General features: G+C 31.0%; 4 protein-coding genes across 4 annotated transcripts; all 4 read right to left on the reverse strand.

Moving 5' to 3' along the window:
- Positions 1 to 141: 141 nt before the first annotated feature.
- LOC106430482 (probable trehalose-phosphate phosphatase H) lies at positions 142 to 2,631 on the reverse strand. Its single transcript, XM_013871271.3, has 12 exons — positions 2,495 to 2,631; positions 2,204 to 2,406; positions 1,974 to 2,114; positions 1,804 to 1,875; positions 1,629 to 1,721; positions 1,457 to 1,510; positions 1,264 to 1,365; positions 1,088 to 1,165; positions 932 to 1,001; positions 772 to 842; positions 557 to 649; positions 142 to 434 (listed from the first exon to the last, which is right to left on the reverse strand). Exons 1-12 carry the CDS (start codon positions 2,496 to 2,498, stop codon positions 378 to 380), a joined length of 1,038 nt encoding a protein of 345 aa, XP_013726725.1. The 5' UTR covers positions 2,499 to 2,631; the 3' UTR covers positions 142 to 377.
- Positions 2,632 to 11,911: 9,280 nt separating this feature from the next.
- Positions 11,912 to 13,164, reverse strand: LOC106430468 (ethylene-responsive transcription factor ERF060-like). Its single transcript, XM_013871254.3, has one exon. It carries the CDS (start codon positions 12,967 to 12,969, stop codon positions 12,160 to 12,162), a length of 810 nt encoding a protein of 269 aa, XP_013726708.1. The 5' UTR covers positions 12,970 to 13,164; the 3' UTR covers positions 11,912 to 12,159.
- A 4,307-nt stretch (positions 13,165 to 17,471) lies between these two features.
- Positions 17,472 to 19,568, reverse strand: LOC106378937 (protein NEN4-like). Its single transcript, XM_048750348.1, has 5 exons — positions 19,040 to 19,568; positions 18,805 to 18,851; positions 18,348 to 18,411; positions 17,816 to 17,944; positions 17,472 to 17,715 (listed from the first exon to the last, which is right to left on the reverse strand). Exons 1-5 carry the CDS (start codon positions 19,475 to 19,477, stop codon positions 17,623 to 17,625), a joined length of 771 nt encoding a protein of 256 aa, XP_048606305.1. The 5' UTR covers positions 19,478 to 19,568; the 3' UTR covers positions 17,472 to 17,622.
- A 209-nt stretch (positions 19,569 to 19,777) lies between these two features.
- LOC125583422 (trafficking protein particle complex subunit 12-like) lies at positions 19,778 to 21,420 on the reverse strand. The gene is made up of 2 exons (XM_048750349.1): positions 20,162 to 21,420; positions 19,778 to 20,070 (listed from the first exon to the last, which is right to left on the reverse strand). The coding sequence occupies exon 1, from the start codon at positions 21,369 to 21,371 to the stop codon at positions 20,163 to 20,165; it is 1,209 nt and encodes a 402-aa protein (XP_048606306.1). The 5' UTR covers positions 21,372 to 21,420; the 3' UTR covers positions 19,778 to 20,070; position 20,162.
- Positions 21,421 to 21,665: the final 245 nt, after the last annotated feature.

The following is a 21,665-nucleotide window of genomic DNA, read 5'->3' on the forward strand; positions in this document are numbered from 1 at the left end:
TTGATTAATTGTCATTATTTTGAACTTAAAATCCAAAAAAACTTATTAAAGACTGAAATATTATTTAATACTGAAATGAAAGAGTTACTTATACCATTATAGTTTCATTTCATTTTTAAAATCATGATAACATTTAGATGATATATGTCAAGTATTTATATACATGCGCAAAAAAATTATACAAAACTAATCGCAATTATATAAATATGTTCTTTAAGAATTGACAACAATTAGTAATAAGATTTTATACATACGCGTTGAGCCTTTGAGTACAATTTTTTTTCTCTGTTTGTCAAAGATACGGTGAGTACAATAGGGAAAAACTAGATTAACAAGTTATTAAAAAAGATTTCATTCTTATGTACTTATAGCTCTCATCATGCGCCAGATCTCAGTTGTTCCCATTCCACTAAACGTTGCAAGAAATCCATAACCTGTGAATAATTTAAAAATGGTGTGGTCAGTTAATGACATATGCACAATAAAGAACAGTTTAAGGAACTGTAAATTATTTGATAGGAACTTAATAACATAGATCGAACTATAAACTTAATACCTCATCAGGCTCTTGCAGAGAATAAGACGCATTAGTCTCCTTCGGAAATTTGGATACAAGAATGCCAAGACCTTGTCTTTTGTCTCTTAATATCTACAACATCAGTTGAATCAAATTTACTTAGATCGTTGAAAATGACTTTTTTTCTTGGGCAAAAGAACAATAACGATTTAATTTGAATATTACAGTAATTACGATTATATATATATATATACCTTAAATGCATCTTCGTCTGTGCGATCATCGCCGATGTAAATGGGGAAAACGTCAGTACAATTAGCATACCCTACGCAGGCCAATATTAATTTTAATTAATACTATAAATCTCAACAGTAGTCATGTTACTCATAATTAATTAATTGGTGAAGATTTTACCAAGTGACTCTAATAAAAACTCTAGTGCTTTGCCTTTATCCCACTTAATGATAGGACGAATCTCCAAAACCTGAACGATTTTACCAAAACATAACCCATTAATTAAGAAAGTAAACATAAAACCATTAAGTAAAATAGTATTAATTAATATCTTACTTTTCTTCCTTGAGTAATACGGAGTTTAGGGTATTCCTTAATTACTGATCCAACTTGATTAGCCAGATCACTCCAGTTCTGTCAATATATAAATAAATTAATTGATCGCGTCATTTTATTTTTGTCACACTAATAATAGAATATTAAATAGAATAATAAATAGAATATTATCGTACTTTCTCATCTACGCGTCGGAAGTGAACAGATGCACAAAACTTATTGTTCTCTACGTTGGCTCCAGGAGTTACTTTTGTTTTCTCCACTAATTTTTGATAAACCTGCACAAAAACATTTAAAATAATGTAAGTAACAATAAAGTAGCTTTTTCTTATTGTATATATGAGACTGAATCTTGAAGGCGAATGTGACCTCGTCGATCATGGGGAGGAACTCTGTAGCTGGTTGGCAAAGAAGAGATTTACCCTGTAATTTTCATAATAATAATTGAAAATGAGAAATATATAAGAAAAATTCTAAAGTAGAAAAATATTAATGGTTTATTTACGTCAACGGACTCAACACTATAGAAAAAAAAACTTACTTCCTTATACTTGGACCCTTGCGCTGGTCCCTTGATGTCCATGCCATGACTTCCAGCATAGTACAACTCAGTTAATTTCACGAAATTATAAACCTGAATATTGTCATTGTTGTATTTAGATTCAGTATTTAGTCATGACTAGTAATTAATCGCGCTACTTTAAAATTTAAAATACCTTTTCTCTGCACCTCCCACTAACTATGGCAGTCGGAAAGCAAATTGCTAGTTTCCTTAATGTTCTTCTCATCTAAAAATCAGACCGAAAAAGAGAATAAGTAAAACATATTTTCTTTTTGAATAATTAGATTTCTTCTATTGTTTATATATATAGGTTTAGAAATGAACCTTCTTAGACATGAAAGCTCGATCTGGATTATCAACAATGGGGGATAAAGTGCCATCATAATCCAAGAACATAACGATTTGTTTTCCTTCAGAAACATGAAGAATCTCTTCGAACATATCTAAAGCTGGTGGATGCTCTGTCTGCAAATATTATACAACCCTCTTCTATTATAAGAGAGAAGATAAGAAGCAGATATAAAAGCTTGATGATCACTGAATAATATACGTACGAGCCAAGAGCTTTGTTTCATCAAAGATTTGAGATGAGTAGGAGAACAAGCTCTCATGGAATTGACCCATGAATTGACTAATCCTCCTCCATTGTTGATACTAAGATCTTGAAGAACTTTCTTCTTCACCGTCGTTACATCCGTGTTTGATATGTTTCCTGTTTCTTTTTCCATATGTTTTGTGTTTTCTTCAACGAATCTTACTGAAAGTAACATAAAAACAGATGAGGACATATGAACTATATAAAAGTTTGTTTACGTATTATCTAACAAACTGAACAACTTACGTACCCATTAATTGTTTCTGTTTGCAAATATGAGCCGAAAGAGAAAGAGATTTGAGTTGTGAAATTGTAAATCAGTAAGTGTGTGTGTGGGCTTGATAGAGACAGAGGCTGAAGCGTGGTATGGTCTAAATTTATAGTTGCAAATTATTATAGGAAAATAAAACATGAGACTTTAATGTTTTGGCAAATGTTTTTACTTGACTAAAAAAGAAAAAGGAAAACCAGATACTGCGGTGTGTCTGAACGCTGGAACCCATTTGACTGTGGGGCCTACAAAGCGCTTTCCGCCTTTCCCGCTCTTACCGATCGCTAAGAACATGATTATTTGCTAATAACATGATTATTGGGATTCTTAAGGTGGAGGTCTTAGCGGAATACAAAAACCTGTCTCTTAACTTTTAACTAAAAAAGTTAAAAACCGTTTTAAGAACCGATTCTTAGTTTTTTTACTTAAAAATTAAGAAACAGGTTCTTATATTCCGCTAAAAATCCTACTTTAAGAATTCTTCAATAATCGTGCTCAGAGTTCGCGCTGCAGAGTTCCCAGCAACTGCTACGTGGTCCCCTTCCATTACTACACCATATGCTTTCTCAGTTTCTTCTATTTTTTTGTTGCAATATTAACAAAATAATATTATGCATTAAATTGTAAAGTTGCAATTGTTTTGGGAGGTTTATGAAAATTACAAGATACATAAAATTTCAATATATGCTAGTCTGCTGGTTAATTTTTTTTCTTAGTTTTTTTTTTCAATAAATCATGAGTTCTAATTAATAATGAGTGAGTGTGGATATATTATATACTAACTTAGAAATATTATATTGTTTTTTTTAACTGTTAATTATATTGTTAATTAGTCTAAGAAAATATTATATTGTTAATTAGTCTAATTCTGTAGTACCCATACTTTTAAAAGGTTTTACTGTTTGATTCCATCAAAAGATGTATTCATACAAAATATTTTCTTATGGTGAGATACATGTGATGTAAATACATCTACGCATATCTTAACTCCTTGAGTTAGCTTAGCTCTCTTGGAAACTCTGGGGATATCGACCGTTCTATATTTTTCTTTATTAATTCGCCTTATTATAAATGTGTTGTATATTATTAAAATAAAGATTAGGCAACCATATTTATCATCTAATTCGGAGTACGATCGATTAAAATCGAAACCCCATATTCTATTACATTGTTCCGCAATTAAAAAAATTCAAAATGAGTTGAAGAATTTTTTTATTAAACAAAATAATCATGTTAGCTCATTATTTTAACGGTTACGATTTACGAATAAAGACTTTAGTGGTGCATCAGCCAATCATTCCCGCTAATATGTAATTTTATAAAATGACAAGTGTCTCGTAGTTGCATCGAACATTTCCATTAATAATTTCTGTTAGCTAATAGCTATAGTCTGTAGACTATATAGATGTTGAAATTTTTTTAAATACCACGTGGGTAAGCAGTCATCACTAATAGAGATTCCTCGAGAGTTCGAATCACACTTGTATGCAAAGCATATATTCGGGTTTATTCCGTCGTCAGTTTCGATCCAATAAATTATCCAAGAATGATTTGCAGAATCGATTATGGATCGTATACGAGTATTAAAATCAATTAACCAACCAAGTTGATCGAACATTTCATTGATATATTTAAACCTGCATGCCCCCGCGCCGCACGTATGCTTAGCTCAGGATTTAATTATGAAAATTTGAAGAATCCGAATAGGGTTCTTAGTGACTTCTAGGAGAAGGAAACCTCGTGAAAAACATGATTGTGGGACTAAAAGAGTCTAAGATTATTCTCGTGGCCAGTCTTTTCAAATAGTTCGGTTTACATTTGCGTAGAACTTTTAATTAGCATATTTAAGGTGTGATTGGTTAATATGAGAGTAAATGGTGAAAAAAAAAATGGGAAAAGGAGGACAGAAATTAGAAAATGGGGAGTGGAGATAAATCTTACTCTACTTTTGTTGAGTTTTCTCAAATTTTTGAGTAAAATGGTTGAAATATTATTCACTTGATTAGTGGAAAGAAGTGAAAATGAGAGTAAAAACTAAAGTTAGAGTAAAATTTTACTCTAATAGGTACATCCAATCACACTCCTAGAATAGATAACATGAAAAGTTCAAACGTTTCACATACATAAAAACAACTAATATCACATTTTTATATAACTTCTGACAGGTCTATAAAACATAAATCATCAGTCTCCAAAAGTAATTAACACCTAAAATTTGAATTAAATTTGATATTCTTAACCAACGTTTTTATCTGCTTGACGAATTCTAAAGCACATATATACAATGCATAAAGAAGTTTTCGCGTCGTAATACTAGCTTGAACAAACCTAAACTTAGTATAAGAAATTAGGAAAAATCTCCAAAATAGTGTTAAAAATCTAAAATAGCATACAATGATAAAATCTAAATCAAAATTCTGAATTCTAAATCCTAACCCTTAGTAACTAAAATCTAAATCAAAATAAGAATTTTTTTTTTTTTATCTTTGATAAAATGTGAGATTTTTGATGTGCTAATTTTGTCATAAAACATGAATTAGTGCTATTTGAAAATATTTTTCTAAAAATTAAATAACCAAGAAATTGACATATATCATTATATGATACATATATTTATACCGGTATACGTGAGTTTGTGTGTGTGAATTGCATGAAAGTAATATATGCGTCTCATTGCATGACATTTAGGCCATGTTCAAAATTCCGAACCGACACATCACATGTAACGAATCGCGAGTGTCCTATCAAATAATTGTCCATTTTTGTTAACCCTCTCTTATCGAATCCTTAATTACCTCAAATCGGATGATATTAAAGCGGTATGATGGGTTAGTTAATTACGCCTGATCGAAAGAAAAATTTGGAACAAGATTATAAGTTTATACTACTGGAGACAGTTCAGAATTAAGTTTATACTACTGGAGACATTTCAGAATTAAGTAGTTAAAACAATCTAATGACAATTAATTTTCGATATGTAACAAGTAAGTTTCATGTTAATGGTTGACAATTTGACATCATCCACATTTACATCGATTCCTTTTTCAATAAGTTAGCACTTTTAAGAAAACCAAGCATAATGTCGTAGGCATCAGACATATTTTATAGTACTTCTTTGACCATATAATTATATCACATGACATTTTTGGATGAGACAAGCTCTTATTGTAAACCACCAAACGAGTAAATTCCAGGACTGTGTACTTTATGGAAAAGGCATAGAATAATTATAACCCCGTTAGAAAAAACATGATGAAAATCCTAAAAATCAAAAATCTGACCTCTTTTCTTTTGGGAAATATAAAAAAACAAAACAAATAATGGGAGAGAAAATAAAAATCTTGACAATTGAGTCAATGGCTTTGACTAAACTGTTAACGGCAACCGCTTCTCCAAACTTTTCGGCGTAACTCTTGATTGGTGGGTCCCAAGCGTGCAACCTCGACAGAATTCGCCACGTGGGATAGTCCATGGGTGTTCACAGGTCCTGCTATACCTGCTTTCCGGTTAATACTTTCTTCCATAAAATTAAGTACTTTTCTTCCGTAAAACCAAATATATTGCATAAATAAACCAAATATATAGCTGTGATGAAATTTATGAAAATCTATATCTGCGATAGGTTTTGTTAAATTTCAAAAGAATATAAAAAGTTGATAGCCTTTAATATGAGAATATTAACAGATCACTATATGGACGTCGCCTATGAAAGGAGAAAAGGAACGATTCTTTTTGTCAATATATATTTCACTATTCCATCAAGTTGCTCTCGTTTCTTTAATAACAAGTTGCTCTATATTTTCATTCTAGATACCAAATTCTAATTAAGTTTACCTGGCGTCCCAACCAACCAGTAAAACATTCTAAATCGTTTAATTTATTTTGTAGAGTCGATCCACGGCTACATTATATGAACCTATATATGCAATAAACATTGTAATTACTATGTGATATGAAGAATATTATAGATCACATAGATACTATATGCCACTATTAAACTAAGATTTTGGGTTCTGATATTGGTGTAATGATATAATCTTAGGTCAAAATGCCCCAATCATTGAGACCTTTTCCACTATTTATAAAAGTAATAAATTAAGCACAAGCTATGTATTACTTTGTTAATTATATAAATAGCTCAGTTATAATATCTAGAAATGATCGATTTGCTAAGGTTCGGCAAATAAAAATGAACATGCACATATATACGATCATAATGAACTCGTACAACTTATTTTTCATGTCACATTTGATTCTTACACTCTCGATATAAAAAAAAATACACTAGTTTAAAATGTACTATGTAAAATTATTCTTCAACAAATGCAGACAATATTGTTTTAGGATACTTTTATTTTCTTAAATCAAGTATGTACTACCAATTCCAACCATCACCACATAAAATAAAACAGAAATATATATTAAGGTTTACTAATACTGAGAACCTTTCAGAAGTGTTGGGGCTAAATCACCAGCGGCCTTTTGGGCTAGTGGTACTTGAGGGGAAAACCCCCAATACGGTACCAGCAGTTCGAACTCCGCTGACCACCCGGGCTAGGGTTAAATCCCAAGAATACGTGGAGTGCCGTGGGCCTCGCGGGAATAGTCGGTTGACCACGGTCGTCGGAAACCCGCGGTTACCTAAAAAAAAAAAAAAAAAGTGTTGGGGCTAAATATGTAGTGCAGAAAATTCGCTAAAGAGTAAAACAAGCACGTTCTTACTTTATAATCATCGATATATGTGTTAAAAGGAAATGTCTTAGGTTACTCTTTATCATCTCCAAGAGTCGCCAATCTACAACTTGGGTGGCTTCTCTTTATATCTCCATGGCCTTCATCAGACCTTTAGTGGACCGACACCTTTTCGATAACTAAAGCTATGAGGTTGATATGATCTTCCTTTTAACGTATCTGAAATGCATATATGTTAATCATCCCAGCTCGTTTTCATGCGATGAAGTTTTTACGGATATATACTTTTAGTTATGAAATATCCGTAAAGGAAATTACCTGGTTATAAATGTGATCTCCATTTGTATGATATCTATAGCTGAATTGTCGCGATGTGAAATATTTCTATACTATATTGAATTCATTGTACCGTTTAACGCACAAATTAAATAACTCAGAAGCATATCACTGTAATATTGAATCCAATTTAATCACTAAAAATACATATATCTATCCCACGCGAACCACACAGTGCATAAATGTAGCTAGGGATGTCGATCACGGAATTATTTTAGTTTTCTTATAGAAAATGATCAACTGGTTAACCATTCTAACAACGTGAAAAGACAATCCATTAGAGATCATATGTGTATATTACAAAATGAAATCGTTCGACGGATTTGAACAGAAACTAGTTGAACTGATTGTGATATTTGTAAAGAATTAGAAATGGATCATAGTAAGCTTCGCGTTGGAGTTGTTCACTTTCGACGTGTCTTGCATTAGAGATTAATCCTAAGCCCCTTTTTGTTTTATATGATTAGATATATAAGAAACAAAACATTATTATTTTATCTAAACTCATAAAGTTGAAATATCCTCTAATGTTCTCTTTATTTTGTCCTTAATCGACCAAGCACGTACCTCCATCACATTAATGTGTATATGTGTATTTATATTATAAACACATATATTTAAAGTTTGACGTGTATATTAGTGTATACACGTCTAAATCTACACTACAAACACTTAAATCATATATCTACTCCCAACTGGATGAAAGTATATATAGTAGATTTCTATAGAATAATCACATTTAGATTATAATATTTTATTAATTTTAGAGAGATCAGTTTATAAAAATACCAGATCTAATTTAAGATTTACGAATTCTTCTAATTTATGAAATAATAATTTATAGGGGTTATACTGCATATGCTATATATTTGGCATGCGATGGAAAATATAAAGAAATCGATTGATGAAATCTTTCTTATTAAAACATAAACTTTCCTTTGGACCCAGTCTTTTTGTAAGTTTTCAAATTAAATTCATTCATTTATTAGACTATTATAAAGTAACTATGGAAATAATATTATATTACTATCTATATTTCCAAACAACATCATAATTAATCTTAAGTCCAAAACATTATAATTGATTAAAACATTCAAAAAAATTAATGAAAAATCAAAATAAATATAAATAATAAAACATTATTGTGTTTATTTAAGTAACATAATAATTCAATAATAGCCATTACATTAAAAATTATATATATATATAAACATTATACATTGAAAATAACTACAATGTACAATAAATATAGTAACACAAATAATTATGAAAAATTTCAAAATATATATTATTTAAAGATAAATGCTTAACACTAATTAATAAACAAAATATCAAATTAATTATAATATGAACCAAATTATTAGATATATAAATTAAAAAAAGTTATGACTGTTAATTAAGCCACATTAAATAAATATTATATAATTAAAATCTCTCTTAACACTAAATACCATTCATTTAATTTATGAAATTTGTTTAATCAATTGTAGCTACATCAATGGGCTGGCCTGGCCAATTTTAGTATAAATATTGTTTTTTCTGAAAGCTTATCGGGCCTGGTTTTACAAATGGAATCATAATCCAATCTTTTTGGGTCATACTCACTGAAAACACTAGTAGTATATCATCTATACTTTGGCCCAATTATCTCCAATTCTGCTATACCATGCCCAAAAGGCCTATAATGGTACTTTTGTATAATGATTCCAACAAATATATATCAATAAATTTCAAAAGAACTAAACATATAGATAATAGATCAACTAGTTGATTCTCTTGTGCTCTTGCACGTGAATAAAAATTTACAAAATTAGTAACTATAGTATTAAAAATATTTTCTTTTGTTTGTTTATATGTTTTAAACAATTTTGTTATTTCTATGTATGAAGAAAAACTGTATTAAGTATATTTATGTTACGATCTTAATTAGATATATGATTTCATATAAAATATTTTGTATTAGTTTAACTATTCATTACGGTATGTTGATTTGTTTCTATTTTTTTAAATTGACGATGATTTTTTGTTTTTGTTTTAATCAGGTTTAAATTGACTTATTAGTTGGTAGTTCAGTTTATCCTCTTATATTTGTAAATATATTTTATAAAATTTTGTATGGTTCAGAAATAGAAAAGAGAAATATCAAATTAGATATGCATTAATAAAAATTACTTGTAATATTATGAAAATTAAGGCACATATATGAATATATATATATATATATAATAGATAAATCATAATAATGGGTTGATTTAATTTTTCATATTTTGATTGGTTGCATTATTTATATTTTGGTATATTGGATTATATCATTTTTTGAAATGAATCATATTTTTTTGTTATAATTAAATTAAAATAAGAATAATATTGTTAATTATATTTTTTAGTTTTTCCTTAGGTTGATAAAAATATTTTTGTATAATTTTATATATGTAATTCGATAAAATATATATCTATATTTTTAAAATTTATAGATATTTAATTTTTGTTTGTGTTTTTGGACAAATATAAAGAAAAATAATTTTTTATATATAATCTATCTTTTTATATTTTATAAATATTTACTTGTATTTTTATGTGCCATTGTGAAAAAGGAAGTTTAAGCTTTTTTGAAAAATGGAAATTCGAGTTAAAAAGCTAATTATTATTTTTTTTCAAAAAGAGAAACAAAATAATTATCAAAAATGGTATTTAGGTATAATTTTAGCTCATTAAGATTATCTATGTAATTAATATTTGTGAAACATATGATATTAGATGATGATTTATGTTTTTAGATTATTTTATTATTAATCATTTGATAAAACATTCATAATAAAATATCATTATCTTATATAAAATAATGTCTAAATTATTTTACTTTTTAAAATTTTTTTGTGAAGTTGTGTTTCATATACATAAGTAAATACATTTTAAAAATTTCTAGATATTTTATTTTTATTTATGTTTTTGGGAAAATATAAGAGGTAATAAAATTTAAACTCATTTATATATAAAAAATTATATGTATATATTTTATAAATATTCCTTTGTCTTATTTATGTGCTTTTGAAAAAAGGAAAAATTATTTTAAAAGTTTATTTAAATTTTATTAAGAAAAAAAAAGAAATAAAAATAGTTGTTATTAATGGAAATCATATAAAATATTTTTAGTTTATTAAGGGTAGTTACGTAATTAACCGTCCTGAAAATTAACGTGAGTGTGACACATAGAAAGTGACTTCTCAAATAATATTATACATATATATCTATGCAACATTAGTTTATTCAAGTATATGCCAGTATAAATAAATATTTAGTAGTTATAAAGAACTAAATGTTTACAAACCTCCATTTCAACTTTTGGCGTATGGAACACTGTCTGTATGTGCTGAAAGAAAAGAATCAGAATCTTGGGGTTGGATAAGGCTGTTTTGTTATTTTTATCTGTATAATATTAATAAAATACTATACTGGCTTCATATATACTTTTAGAGGGATATATCGAATATGAAATGTAAAGTGTTTGATTGTTAAGCGAATCAGAAAATTTGGTGTGATTTTTGTCAATTCTAGAATTTTATATAAATTTTTATTTTTATTTTTATAACTAAGGAACCCTATTTAGCAAAAAAAAAAAAAAAACGAAGGAACCCTTCTTAAATATTTTAGAAGTAACTAAAATATATATTTTTTTTTTGGATAATCCAGGTATCCGGACCTCTCACTTAGTCCGGAACCGCGTCCAACCGGAACTGGCGAGGAAGGTCCTGGAAGCCAAACGGAAACCATGTTAAATCCGCTGTTGTCAAGGCTCGAACTCGTGATGGCGGGCACCTCAGTCGAGGTTCCTTTACCACCAGACTACGAGGCCCGATTGTAACTAAAATATTTTAAAATCTTCAACTTAATTTTCTTTTAATAATAGTAAATTTCGGAGTATTTTATAAAATGATAAGTTTAAAAACACTGGATTTTAAAATGTTTTTTTTTCATCCACGTTTGAATTATAGTAGATTTGTCATTTTAATATCAATAACTTAAAATTACCAGTTGAATACACCTCCCTATTGACAAAAAAAAAAGAATACACCTCCTTAAATTAGTTATATGTGTACATAATTTTTAACATTTGTTTTTTTTTAACTAAAAACCAAATTTGTTGTATTGCAAAGATTCTTTACCTTAAAAAATCAAACTCTGTGGTTTATGTGTTCTTATATGTCAATTATGGACCCCTCTCTGACCCTCTTCCTTCCACAATAAAGAATAAACACGATGGCAACATAAACCTTTTAAAAATAATCTCGTGGATAAATTCATAATTTGTTTTTATAAAAGGATTTCTTTAGAAGAAATAGAAAAGACTATGAACATAAGATCGTAAAATAAAAGAGTAATAATTTACATTCAATAAAAACTTAAAAATATGATAATACACAAAAGCTTCTCTGATTGGTCAATGACAAGGTTTCTGAACAAAAAAAAACATAAACCAGCCAGACCAAACACATAGAGGACTTCTTTAGCATAAACAAAGCCTTAAACAAGTCTCTACAACTGTAAAAATTTCAGTTGCAGAGATTAACTACTAACTAATATGAGACATCAATAGACACTGAGTCGAAGACAGGCTCCTAAGATTCGGACAATTTGCTAATCGCATCCCAATCAATCTCCACAGAAGGAAACTTCTCCAGCACGAAACTCCCACTCTCATCATCAAACCCTGAATCCGAAAAATCCAAGAACGTACCCGGCGACGAAGATCCCACCTGAGACTCATCAGAGAACAAACTCTCATCAGCTCTCAAAGACCACCTACATTCACTTTCTTGATACTCTGCTTTTGGCGGGAAAAGCTCTGTTTCAGAACAGGGGAGATCATCATCATCCTCTGTTTTCCCCAAGCTCTGACAAATCGCCTCGAGTTTTACTTCAACAGAGGGATGAAGAGCCTTGAATCTGCTATCACCATACTCGTGCCTGATGTATGGGAAATTAAGCCTCGCTAACTCGCCTCGGAGCTTGTAAGCAGCTCGATCATAAGCCATGGCTGCTTCTTCAGCTGTGTTGAAAGTTCCAAGCCAGAGTCGGGTCCGGTTCTTGGGTAAACGTATCTCAGCAACCCATTTCCCCCAGTGCCTTTGTCTAACTCCTCTGTAGAGTTTCTGAGCTGCCATGTTCTTCATTGGCACTGGCTTTGGGGAGAGGGTTGAGATGGTGGCGTTGCGTTTCTGGTTAAGCTGGTTTTGGATCTGGTGGATTTGGTAAGGTGTGAGCTGGTTCAGACCGAGAGGTGTGGTTTGATTGAAACCGAAGATTGGGTTTGGAATTGGAGGAAGAGAAGAAACAGAGTTGGTGAAAGGTTTAAGTACTTTCATGAGCTCTTCTTTGAAAGGATCTGAGAGATTTGTGCTGCTATTGAACATATCTATTGCTGCCATGGATCTTAAAAAGGATAGATGTTTGATATTTAGATTGAAATAACAAGTAACAGAGAAGGATCAGAAACACACCTTGTTGGTTTGATACTTGGTGTTTTTTTTTTCTCTCTATAAATTTGATTTGATTTGATTTTTTTGTTGCTCTTGGCTTTGCTGGATGCAAACTTCTTTGCTTATATAATACGAGAAATCAAGCCCCCCATTGAATTCGTAGTATATGTTTTTAATTATAAAAAGTAGGTCAATGCAATTTTTTTCATTATTATATCTTTGTCTACATTTTGTTTGATGCTTTTGTTCTATTCACATTCTGTTTGATGCTTTTAAAAAGAAAAAAAATTAATTTGATGTTTCACACTTGTTTTGGAAAATGTTTTCAATAAAATTCCGAAAAGAATCTTTTCAGCAGTAAAAATCATAAGAGCCAAAAGGGGTATTGTTGATTCTAAGGCAGGTTGAAAGGTCAGTATCATTTTTTTCATTACGTCAAACTATAACACCAAATTACATGAAAATTTCATAAACTGGATCATTTTTTCTTTCATAAACTGTATCATATATATAACTAATGTGAATTAGAAGAGAAAAAGCGTGAAATAATTCATGGAAGTATTGTATATCATCCATGTCAATAAAATGAAGAAGTTGTAGTGATAGTGTAATACCAACCATGAGAACATTTGGTGGTCATAGTATTTTTTCTACGGTCATAAAGTCGTATTGCGTATACCGCACAGAAGTGAAACTCTTTAGCAAATTATACGTTGGCATGCATATATATAATATAATGTATGTAAAAGTAGGGAATATGAAGATTTAACATTAAACTAAAAGGCTTATAAGTTTGTGAGCAAGAAATATAGTGAAAGAACGTCAAGAAAGCTATTAGAGGTTGATGGAAAGAGGTTAGAATTGGTATAAAGTTTGCGTCACAAGGCAGCTAATGGATGTTCTTCTTCACCGATAAAGCACCACTTTCTTACATCAGCAGGGTTGTTTTCCCTCCACGTTTATTCCCAAAAAGGAAATTAAAATTTCAAATTAACGGTGGATTTAATATCAATTAAGAGCAGCCCTCCACGTAATTGTATTCTCTTATTGTCTTACTTCAAGAAAACAGATTCTTGAAAACTATATTACGCGAAAAAAAGCCAGTATGTGGCCAACTATTTAACGAGCAAGAAAATAATTTATGGGACCTGCTTTGGCGTGTTCACACGTAAGATCCTACATGGAAGTCACTATCTCTCGGTTCTGTAAGACCTGACAACTGACAAAAGATAAAGAAAGAACCCCTATCTTTGATCTAATCTAAAGCCATCGAGATAAACTCTGATTACACGTCTGATAAAGTTGGCCGATAGAGAATCTTAACTTTCTATATTTTTCCTTCAAAAGATAGTTTTTATCCTTGATCGGCAATGTTAACTATAAGAATATTCGTAGATAATGATCTAGAATATGGCAAAGACACGTAAATCAAAAAAAAAAAAAAAAAAGACACGTAAACCGACACACAAATCTAATAGAAAGGCCTACCCAAAACAGCTCTTAGACCTTAACTTATCGCATCAAATTTTCAAGCTTTACAACCACTCACTTAAATATTGTAAGAATGATTATGAAGTTCATGTACATTTTCTTATAATCCTTTAATCTTATTATCTAATAGAAAGAAGCCATGTAATCATATTAGCATGACAACCTAACCTTATCATGGACAATAGTTAATATCCAAAGTCATCCCCGAAGTGTATTTAAATTTATTTTCTAATTCTATATGGACAAGATCATGGTGATGTAGTGGCCACTGAACACATTGAGTAATTATTATAAAGTCTTGGATATTGTTTAAAATTCAACGGTTTGACTTTTGTAAATGTCAACTCTTCCTCCACCATTGGAGGCTTGGAAGTCAAGATAACATCAAATGAAAGCTATGATTCCCTGACGGTGACCCAACTTTTTGACTATTGTCCTCTGGTGACTGAGATATAACCGTTCTTTATAATTTATGCTTTCTAATTCTAGTTTATAGAATGCAAATCTGCAAGGATCACTACAAAAAAAAGATGATTTAACATCATTTATTTTATATATTTGTATTACTTATAAATGATGTAAAAGAATTTTGTATCACTTATGTAAATGACTCTGAAAGTGGTGATGCAAATAATTTACATCATTTTATTAATAATTGATGTAAAATAATTGAATATTTGCATCAATTTTTAAGTGATGTCAATATGTATCAATTGTAGAAAATGATACTAAAATTTGGATCAGTTTTTAAAAAATGATGTTAGTATTAACATCAATTAAAATAACTGATGTCAACTATCTATTATTTATCAATTATTAAAATTTAACTAATATTAAAATTTGGAAAATATTTTAAATTTTATATTGTTTATAATTTTCAATTTAAATATTATTACTGTTATCCGATAAATAAATTTGTCAATAAATAATAAAAATCATTTGCATTGACTATTTTTATTCTTTTCCACTGAAAATATAATATGACAAAGAAGAAAAAAAAGAAGCGTTACAAATGAATCAGTGATAAATGAATACATAGAAAAAATAGTTAAAAATAAATGATCATGACTTTCTTCTATCTAGGATCTACTCTTCTTCTTGATCTTGTATTTTATTTTCATCCTCAATCTTCGATCATGGCATGAAGGTTGTTGCTCCTACTTTTTCAAGATATAGCTCAGACAACATGAGCCAGTCTTGTACTCTTCATCTTCAAACCACGGTGCTGCTTTCATGTACTCCATACACGATAATACTCCAGCATCAAACCCTATTGTTATTGAAACCTGACGAAACAATAGTACCAATCTTTAGGAAAAAGACTTAAACACATGAGATTCATTCTAAAGTTAAAATATGTTTATAATACCTTAAAAATACCAAGAACCCTGGACACGTCATGTCTCATCATCCGTTTCTCTTTATACACCTCATTGTCATCACAATCTGAAATGTCGACAATGTACAGAAAAAAAAAATAGAGAGAAGTTAACTCAATTTAAGAAAGAAATGAATGGTTTTTGTTGAAAATTTTAAAGTAATAAAAAGCTTAAATTTGAGAGAAGGAGAAGAACTCATGAATGAGGATCACAATAGAGAAGATTTTTGGTTGAGGTAAACAGTTATAGAATTTAAAATGATAATTGAATTAAAGAAAAACAGGTTAAATTCAAATAATATAGAGTAACTACTTCACGTAATCTCTGGATTTTGAAGTTTAAAATATTTTGTAACTGATTGGTTTTAGTGGGTTGTTTTATTTAGTTTTGTAATGGTTACATCAGTTTCTATAACTGAAGTTATTATACAATAATTATTTCTGATAAAAAAACATTATTGGCATCGGTTTTATTTAATAAGCGATGTCAACAACAAAATAAGTACATCATTTATATAATTGATATAACTTTAGTATCATTTTTTTGTTAAAGTGATACAATTTGCAACAAAAATATGTCGTTTGTTAAAATGATGCCAAATGATTTAATAAAACATCACTTTCTTAGAAGTGATGCTAAATTATATATATTTGTCTCATTTACAAATAAATGATTTAAAATAGGATCACTTAATTATGTGATATAAATTAAGTGATACAATTCACCTCTTTTTTTGTAGTGGATGTATTCAAAATAGTTCTTGAACCCTAGAATATTATTTCTAATATTTACTTAGTAGATATAGAACTACATTGATAATTTAAACATTAAAAAAAAAACTGAATTGACAAATTTCTTTGGACTGAAACCACGATTTTATATATAAGTTGTTTACACACATATGGAACCGATTATGAAATTATGGTCCAACCTAGAACACTTGCACAATGTACTAACCCATCCGGTTTACTACACATACAAGTTACTTCACACCATATAAAGATCAAACTAAAAGCTCTCTGATCTCTGAAAAGTGAAAATACAACATTCATCATAAACATTTAATAATAATAAAACACACAAAGGACACACAAAGGTATTGCGACAGGGAAATCAACCAAGACAGATTTCATCTTTTTTTTTTTTGGTTGAAGACAGATTTCATCTTGTTCTGACCACTCTTGAGTCTTGAAATCATCTCCACCGATTAAAAAATTGTTCTTAATAGCCAAGTCAATACGACCTGAAACAAAGGGGTTCTGAGGGCTTCCATTGATGAAGGGGATGTTTTTGATAGGTATAGTTGTAGCCATGCATGCGCACGTTTGAACATTAATAATTTGTCCTAATTTCTAAACCCTTCTTCTATATTTCTCAACATCACATATTTCTCTTTATTTCACTGTCTTGTTTTTCACTCTTAAATCATATTATATGTAAACATGATTTATTGATAAATGAAATAGCTAATTAGTTAAATCTATTAAAAATTTGTTCTTAATTACAATTTTTTTTGTTCTTATAGGTAAATCTATTAAAAAATTTGACATGATATATATTGTTTTGTTGAATTTCACTTCAGATTGAAAACATGATTTATTGATAAATGAAATAGCTAATTAGTTTGACCCATACTAATTTACAGTTGTTGAGGATACTTCTACAATATATACAATTGAATTCCTTTTTATTTTAAATAAACAAATTAATAATTACTAAGGATATATATTAATCATCTAAGCAAAGAATGAGAATGTTTGATCAAGTTTTGAAGAGCTTGGTTGCCTTGAGCTTTGCTTAAGAGATTCTTTACATTTTGTGTCATCTGTATTGATTCAAAAACAAGTTATAACTAAAAGATATATATATAGTAAAATCTTATATAAAAATTTAATAACCTGAGAGGAGAAAAACAATAGTATTACCTTCCCGAGACTACCACCCTTCGAGTAAGGCATAGCCCTTGGAGCTATTTGTTTATTACTTCGACTTCTTGTCATGATCTTTGAAGAACTTTGCCATTGTGCTTCCAGTTGATTGGGAAGTGTAGATTCCTGTATAAATACATTTCATATAATAAACTCTCACATAGCTATTTTTAAGTTTTTGTTACAAAAATAGCTCTTAAGAAAGAAAATGACCAAAATAACTTCTTTTTATTTTGAAAATTTTAATTTTTTATTTTTTAAAATTTGAAACCATATCCCCAAAATTTCACCCCTTAACTCTAAACCATAAGTATAGATTAGTTAACCCTCGGGTAAAAATACATTTTTATCTTTTAATAAAAATTTTATCCTTTAATAAAACATTTTTGGCCATTTTCTTCATTGATAGCTATTTTGTGATAAAATTTTTAAAAAAACTATCATAGGGAATTTATCGTAAATGAATTTGATATATATTATAATGAAAAAGAATAAAGAAATGGGAAGAAAATACGTGAATACGACATACCAAGAAAAGAACTGTTGCACAGTGCTTGAGGACCTCTAAATTCATTCGAACATCGTCAAGACTCCTGCAATTATCAACGTATATATGTGTGTAACATTATCTTACAAAAAACATAACATTAATATACACAAATATTATTTAGGGCAATTCTTTCAAATAACATTTTTTAAGTTTTTGTCATAAAAATAGCACTCAAGAAATAAAATGACCAAAATAACTTTTTTTATTTTGAAATTTTTAATTTTTAATTTTTAATTTTTTTTCAAATTTGAAACCATATCTCCAAAACTCCACCCCTTAACTATAAACCTTAAGTCTATATTAGTTAACTCTAGGTTAAAAATACATTTTTACCATTTAATAAAACTTATTTTAGTTATTTTCTTCATTGATAGCTATTTTTATGACAAAAACTTAAAAATGATTATCATAGAAATTTTTTCTATTATCTATGTACCTGTGTTTTTGCACTCCAAGACCAAAATAGGCAGCCAAACTTGCCATCTACAACATAATATGATTTAAGCTTGTTAAATACACATTTTTAATCTTTTTGATTTCGCAAAGACCATGATATAAATTCGATTTTATCAAAATAAATGTATTATACTATATGATTTTAAATAATAAAGCTTTAGGTCTCTAATCAGTTTTAAAATATGGTAATATCATTTAAAGAATCTCGGATGTACCTTCATGTTACCAGCTCTTTTGCCAAACTTGTCGCTTAATAACCCCAAAGAATCAATGATCCCAGAGGGCTCAGGGGCAGCTTTACCAATCTCAGCAAAAGCTTCTTTAATTCTAACGCAATCGAATCTTCTAATGTTATGACCAGCCCAAATCCGACCATGCAACAAACCATAGATCTTTTCAGCCACATCTTCGAAGCTTGGTGCGTCCCTGACCTTAGCCCTCGTGATCCCACCGGACCTAGACGACCTTAGTGAGACCACCGATATGTCTTTCGGCTGTATAAGCGTTGTGAAGCTATCTAGCTCCTCAAGTTTTCTTGGGCATACGATGATTGCACCAAACTCTAGGATGTGAAAATGTTGTCCTGTTTTGTTTGGTACGGTTGTTTCTAAATCAAAGAAGACGATTTCGCTGGGAAATGTTTGGATCTCCATATCAATTTATGCTTTTTTGGTCGATTTGTAAAGCGTACGTGTGTATGTATATAATGTAGAGTTAGGGTTTGTTACTTGTGACACAAGCTAACTGTAGGTTCGTCTTGGAGGTTACTTCGGTGGTTATTTAGCTTCATGGAGAAAACTTTGCTGTGTAGGGTAAGTAAGAATCTTTAGCTTTTCTTTATCTGATTCAATTAAAAACAATTCCTTAATTTTTAATTGCCCCCACAAAGCTTTCTTGTGTGTTTATTAACTTCTATAAACGCCATATATTCTACTCGAATTACTCAAAATACATGGCTTTAAATCATCCATTAGTGTTGAATTAACAAACTCTCTTCATTAGTGTTTAACAGCAAGTGTAGCAAAAATCTTTATATGAAAATGGACATGGCGTACCATGCAAGAAAGTTCCAAGGGTTTAGGGGCAACAACCATTTCCTGACTCGCACAATAGAGAAACGTACAAACAATATGCAGTCATCATTACTCGCATCAACAGAGACTCAAGCTGGAGGCCAAACTCAGCAAGATCAAGATCCTTGGTTCTTTTCTTAGTCTTTGGCTAATTACATTTGCTTAGCTGAAAACTGCAATTTTGAATGCTAAAGGATCAATTTTGTAACCATAACATTAACCAATCAGTTCTAAAGGAAGTTGAAGAATGGAAGAGCACAATACCTCAAACTCTGGTACAAGAAGAATCAAAGTCATCAGGAGCAACACGTGCAATCCAATTGTTCAAAGTCCTCTTGACATCAGTGTGATTAACATAAGCCAACTCATACATACTACACAAGTTCCCCACCAAGCTCTCGTTCAAAGCCGCGGTCGGCACTCTCTCCAACGCACTCTCCATCACCTTGATCGCATCAGACAAATCTCTCGAGTACATCAAACAAAGCGCCTTGTTGTTAACCGCGACAACATCAGAGTTATCTCTCTCAATACACTCTTCATACTCTCTCACAGCAGCAGCATAGTCCTTGGCCACAACGTGAACCAAAGCCTTGTTCCTCCCTACAAGATTCTTGAACTGAGTCTCACTCACCAACCCATTGTGATTGCTCATCTTCTCGACACGATCAAACGTGGCTTTAGCTCCTTCTATATCCCCAAACTGCATCTGAACAGAGCCTAGCTTCGAAACCAAGACAGGATCCAAAGGATCACGCTTTATCAACTCCTTAATCAACTCCAAAGAAACACCAAACTCCTTGTGACCTAAGTGAAACCCTAACAGACAACTCATCACAAAGATCTCTCTCTTCTTCCACAACTCCACAGAATCATCATTCCCCTCTTTCTCTTTAATCCTCTCCCTAACGAAGTCGAGCAACGTGTACAACCGATCTAACCCTTCCTGGCGATTCCCTAGCCTAGTCGGAACCAAAGCGTACATCCACCGTAACGAGAAAGGCACCATGGATCCCTTCCGGTCAGGGTAGATCTCGGGGAACGATTCGTACCTGTAGTGCTCCCCGTCGAAGTCGTGCAGGGAGTTGAGCTCGTGCGAGGCTTCGTCGGAGCGGCGGAGCTTCGTGAGGGCGATGACTTGGTAGGTTAGGTAGGTGAGGTGCTCGTGAGGCTTGGTGAGGAGGAAGAGGGCTCGGGATTGGGATATTTTGTCGAGGATCGCTTCCCATTGGCCGCGGGTGGAGAGATCGTGGAGGGAGCTGAGGTCGTGAGTTAGCTCGTCGAGGGAATTGGATCGTTCCGGTGGTGGATCGGCGACGGGTGATGGGGTTGATTCGAACGCCGTCGCTTCGGGTCTAGCTTCGATTGGTTGTACGGCGGCGGGATTGGTAGCGGCGGAGGATGGATTGATTTCGGGTCGGGTCTCGGATTCGGGTGAAGTCGGATCCATTACCGGAGACGAGTCCGAGAACATCGTGGAAGAGCACGTTATGGAAATTTGTGGGGTTGGACTGTTTGATGGTTTTGATATGTTCTTATAAATGGGCCCAATCAAGGCCCGTTTCAGTTTCGGGCACATGCTTAACGCATGGTCCTCCTTACGTCTAGTCATTCGGATACCCGTTCGGGTTCGGATCCGGTATTTCGGATTTTCGATTTATACTCATATCAATATAAACATTAAACTGATTATTTGAAATACTTATATATATTTTAAATATTTTTATTGACTATTAATTTTAGATATTTTTAGATTATCCGTTTGAAT

Source organism: Brassica napus, chromosome C3 (genome assembly GCF_020379485.1).
Source record: "Brassica napus cultivar Da-Ae chromosome C3, Da-Ae, whole genome shotgun sequence".
NCBI classification, from domain to species: domain Eukaryota; kingdom Viridiplantae; phylum Streptophyta; class Magnoliopsida; order Brassicales; family Brassicaceae; genus Brassica; species Brassica napus.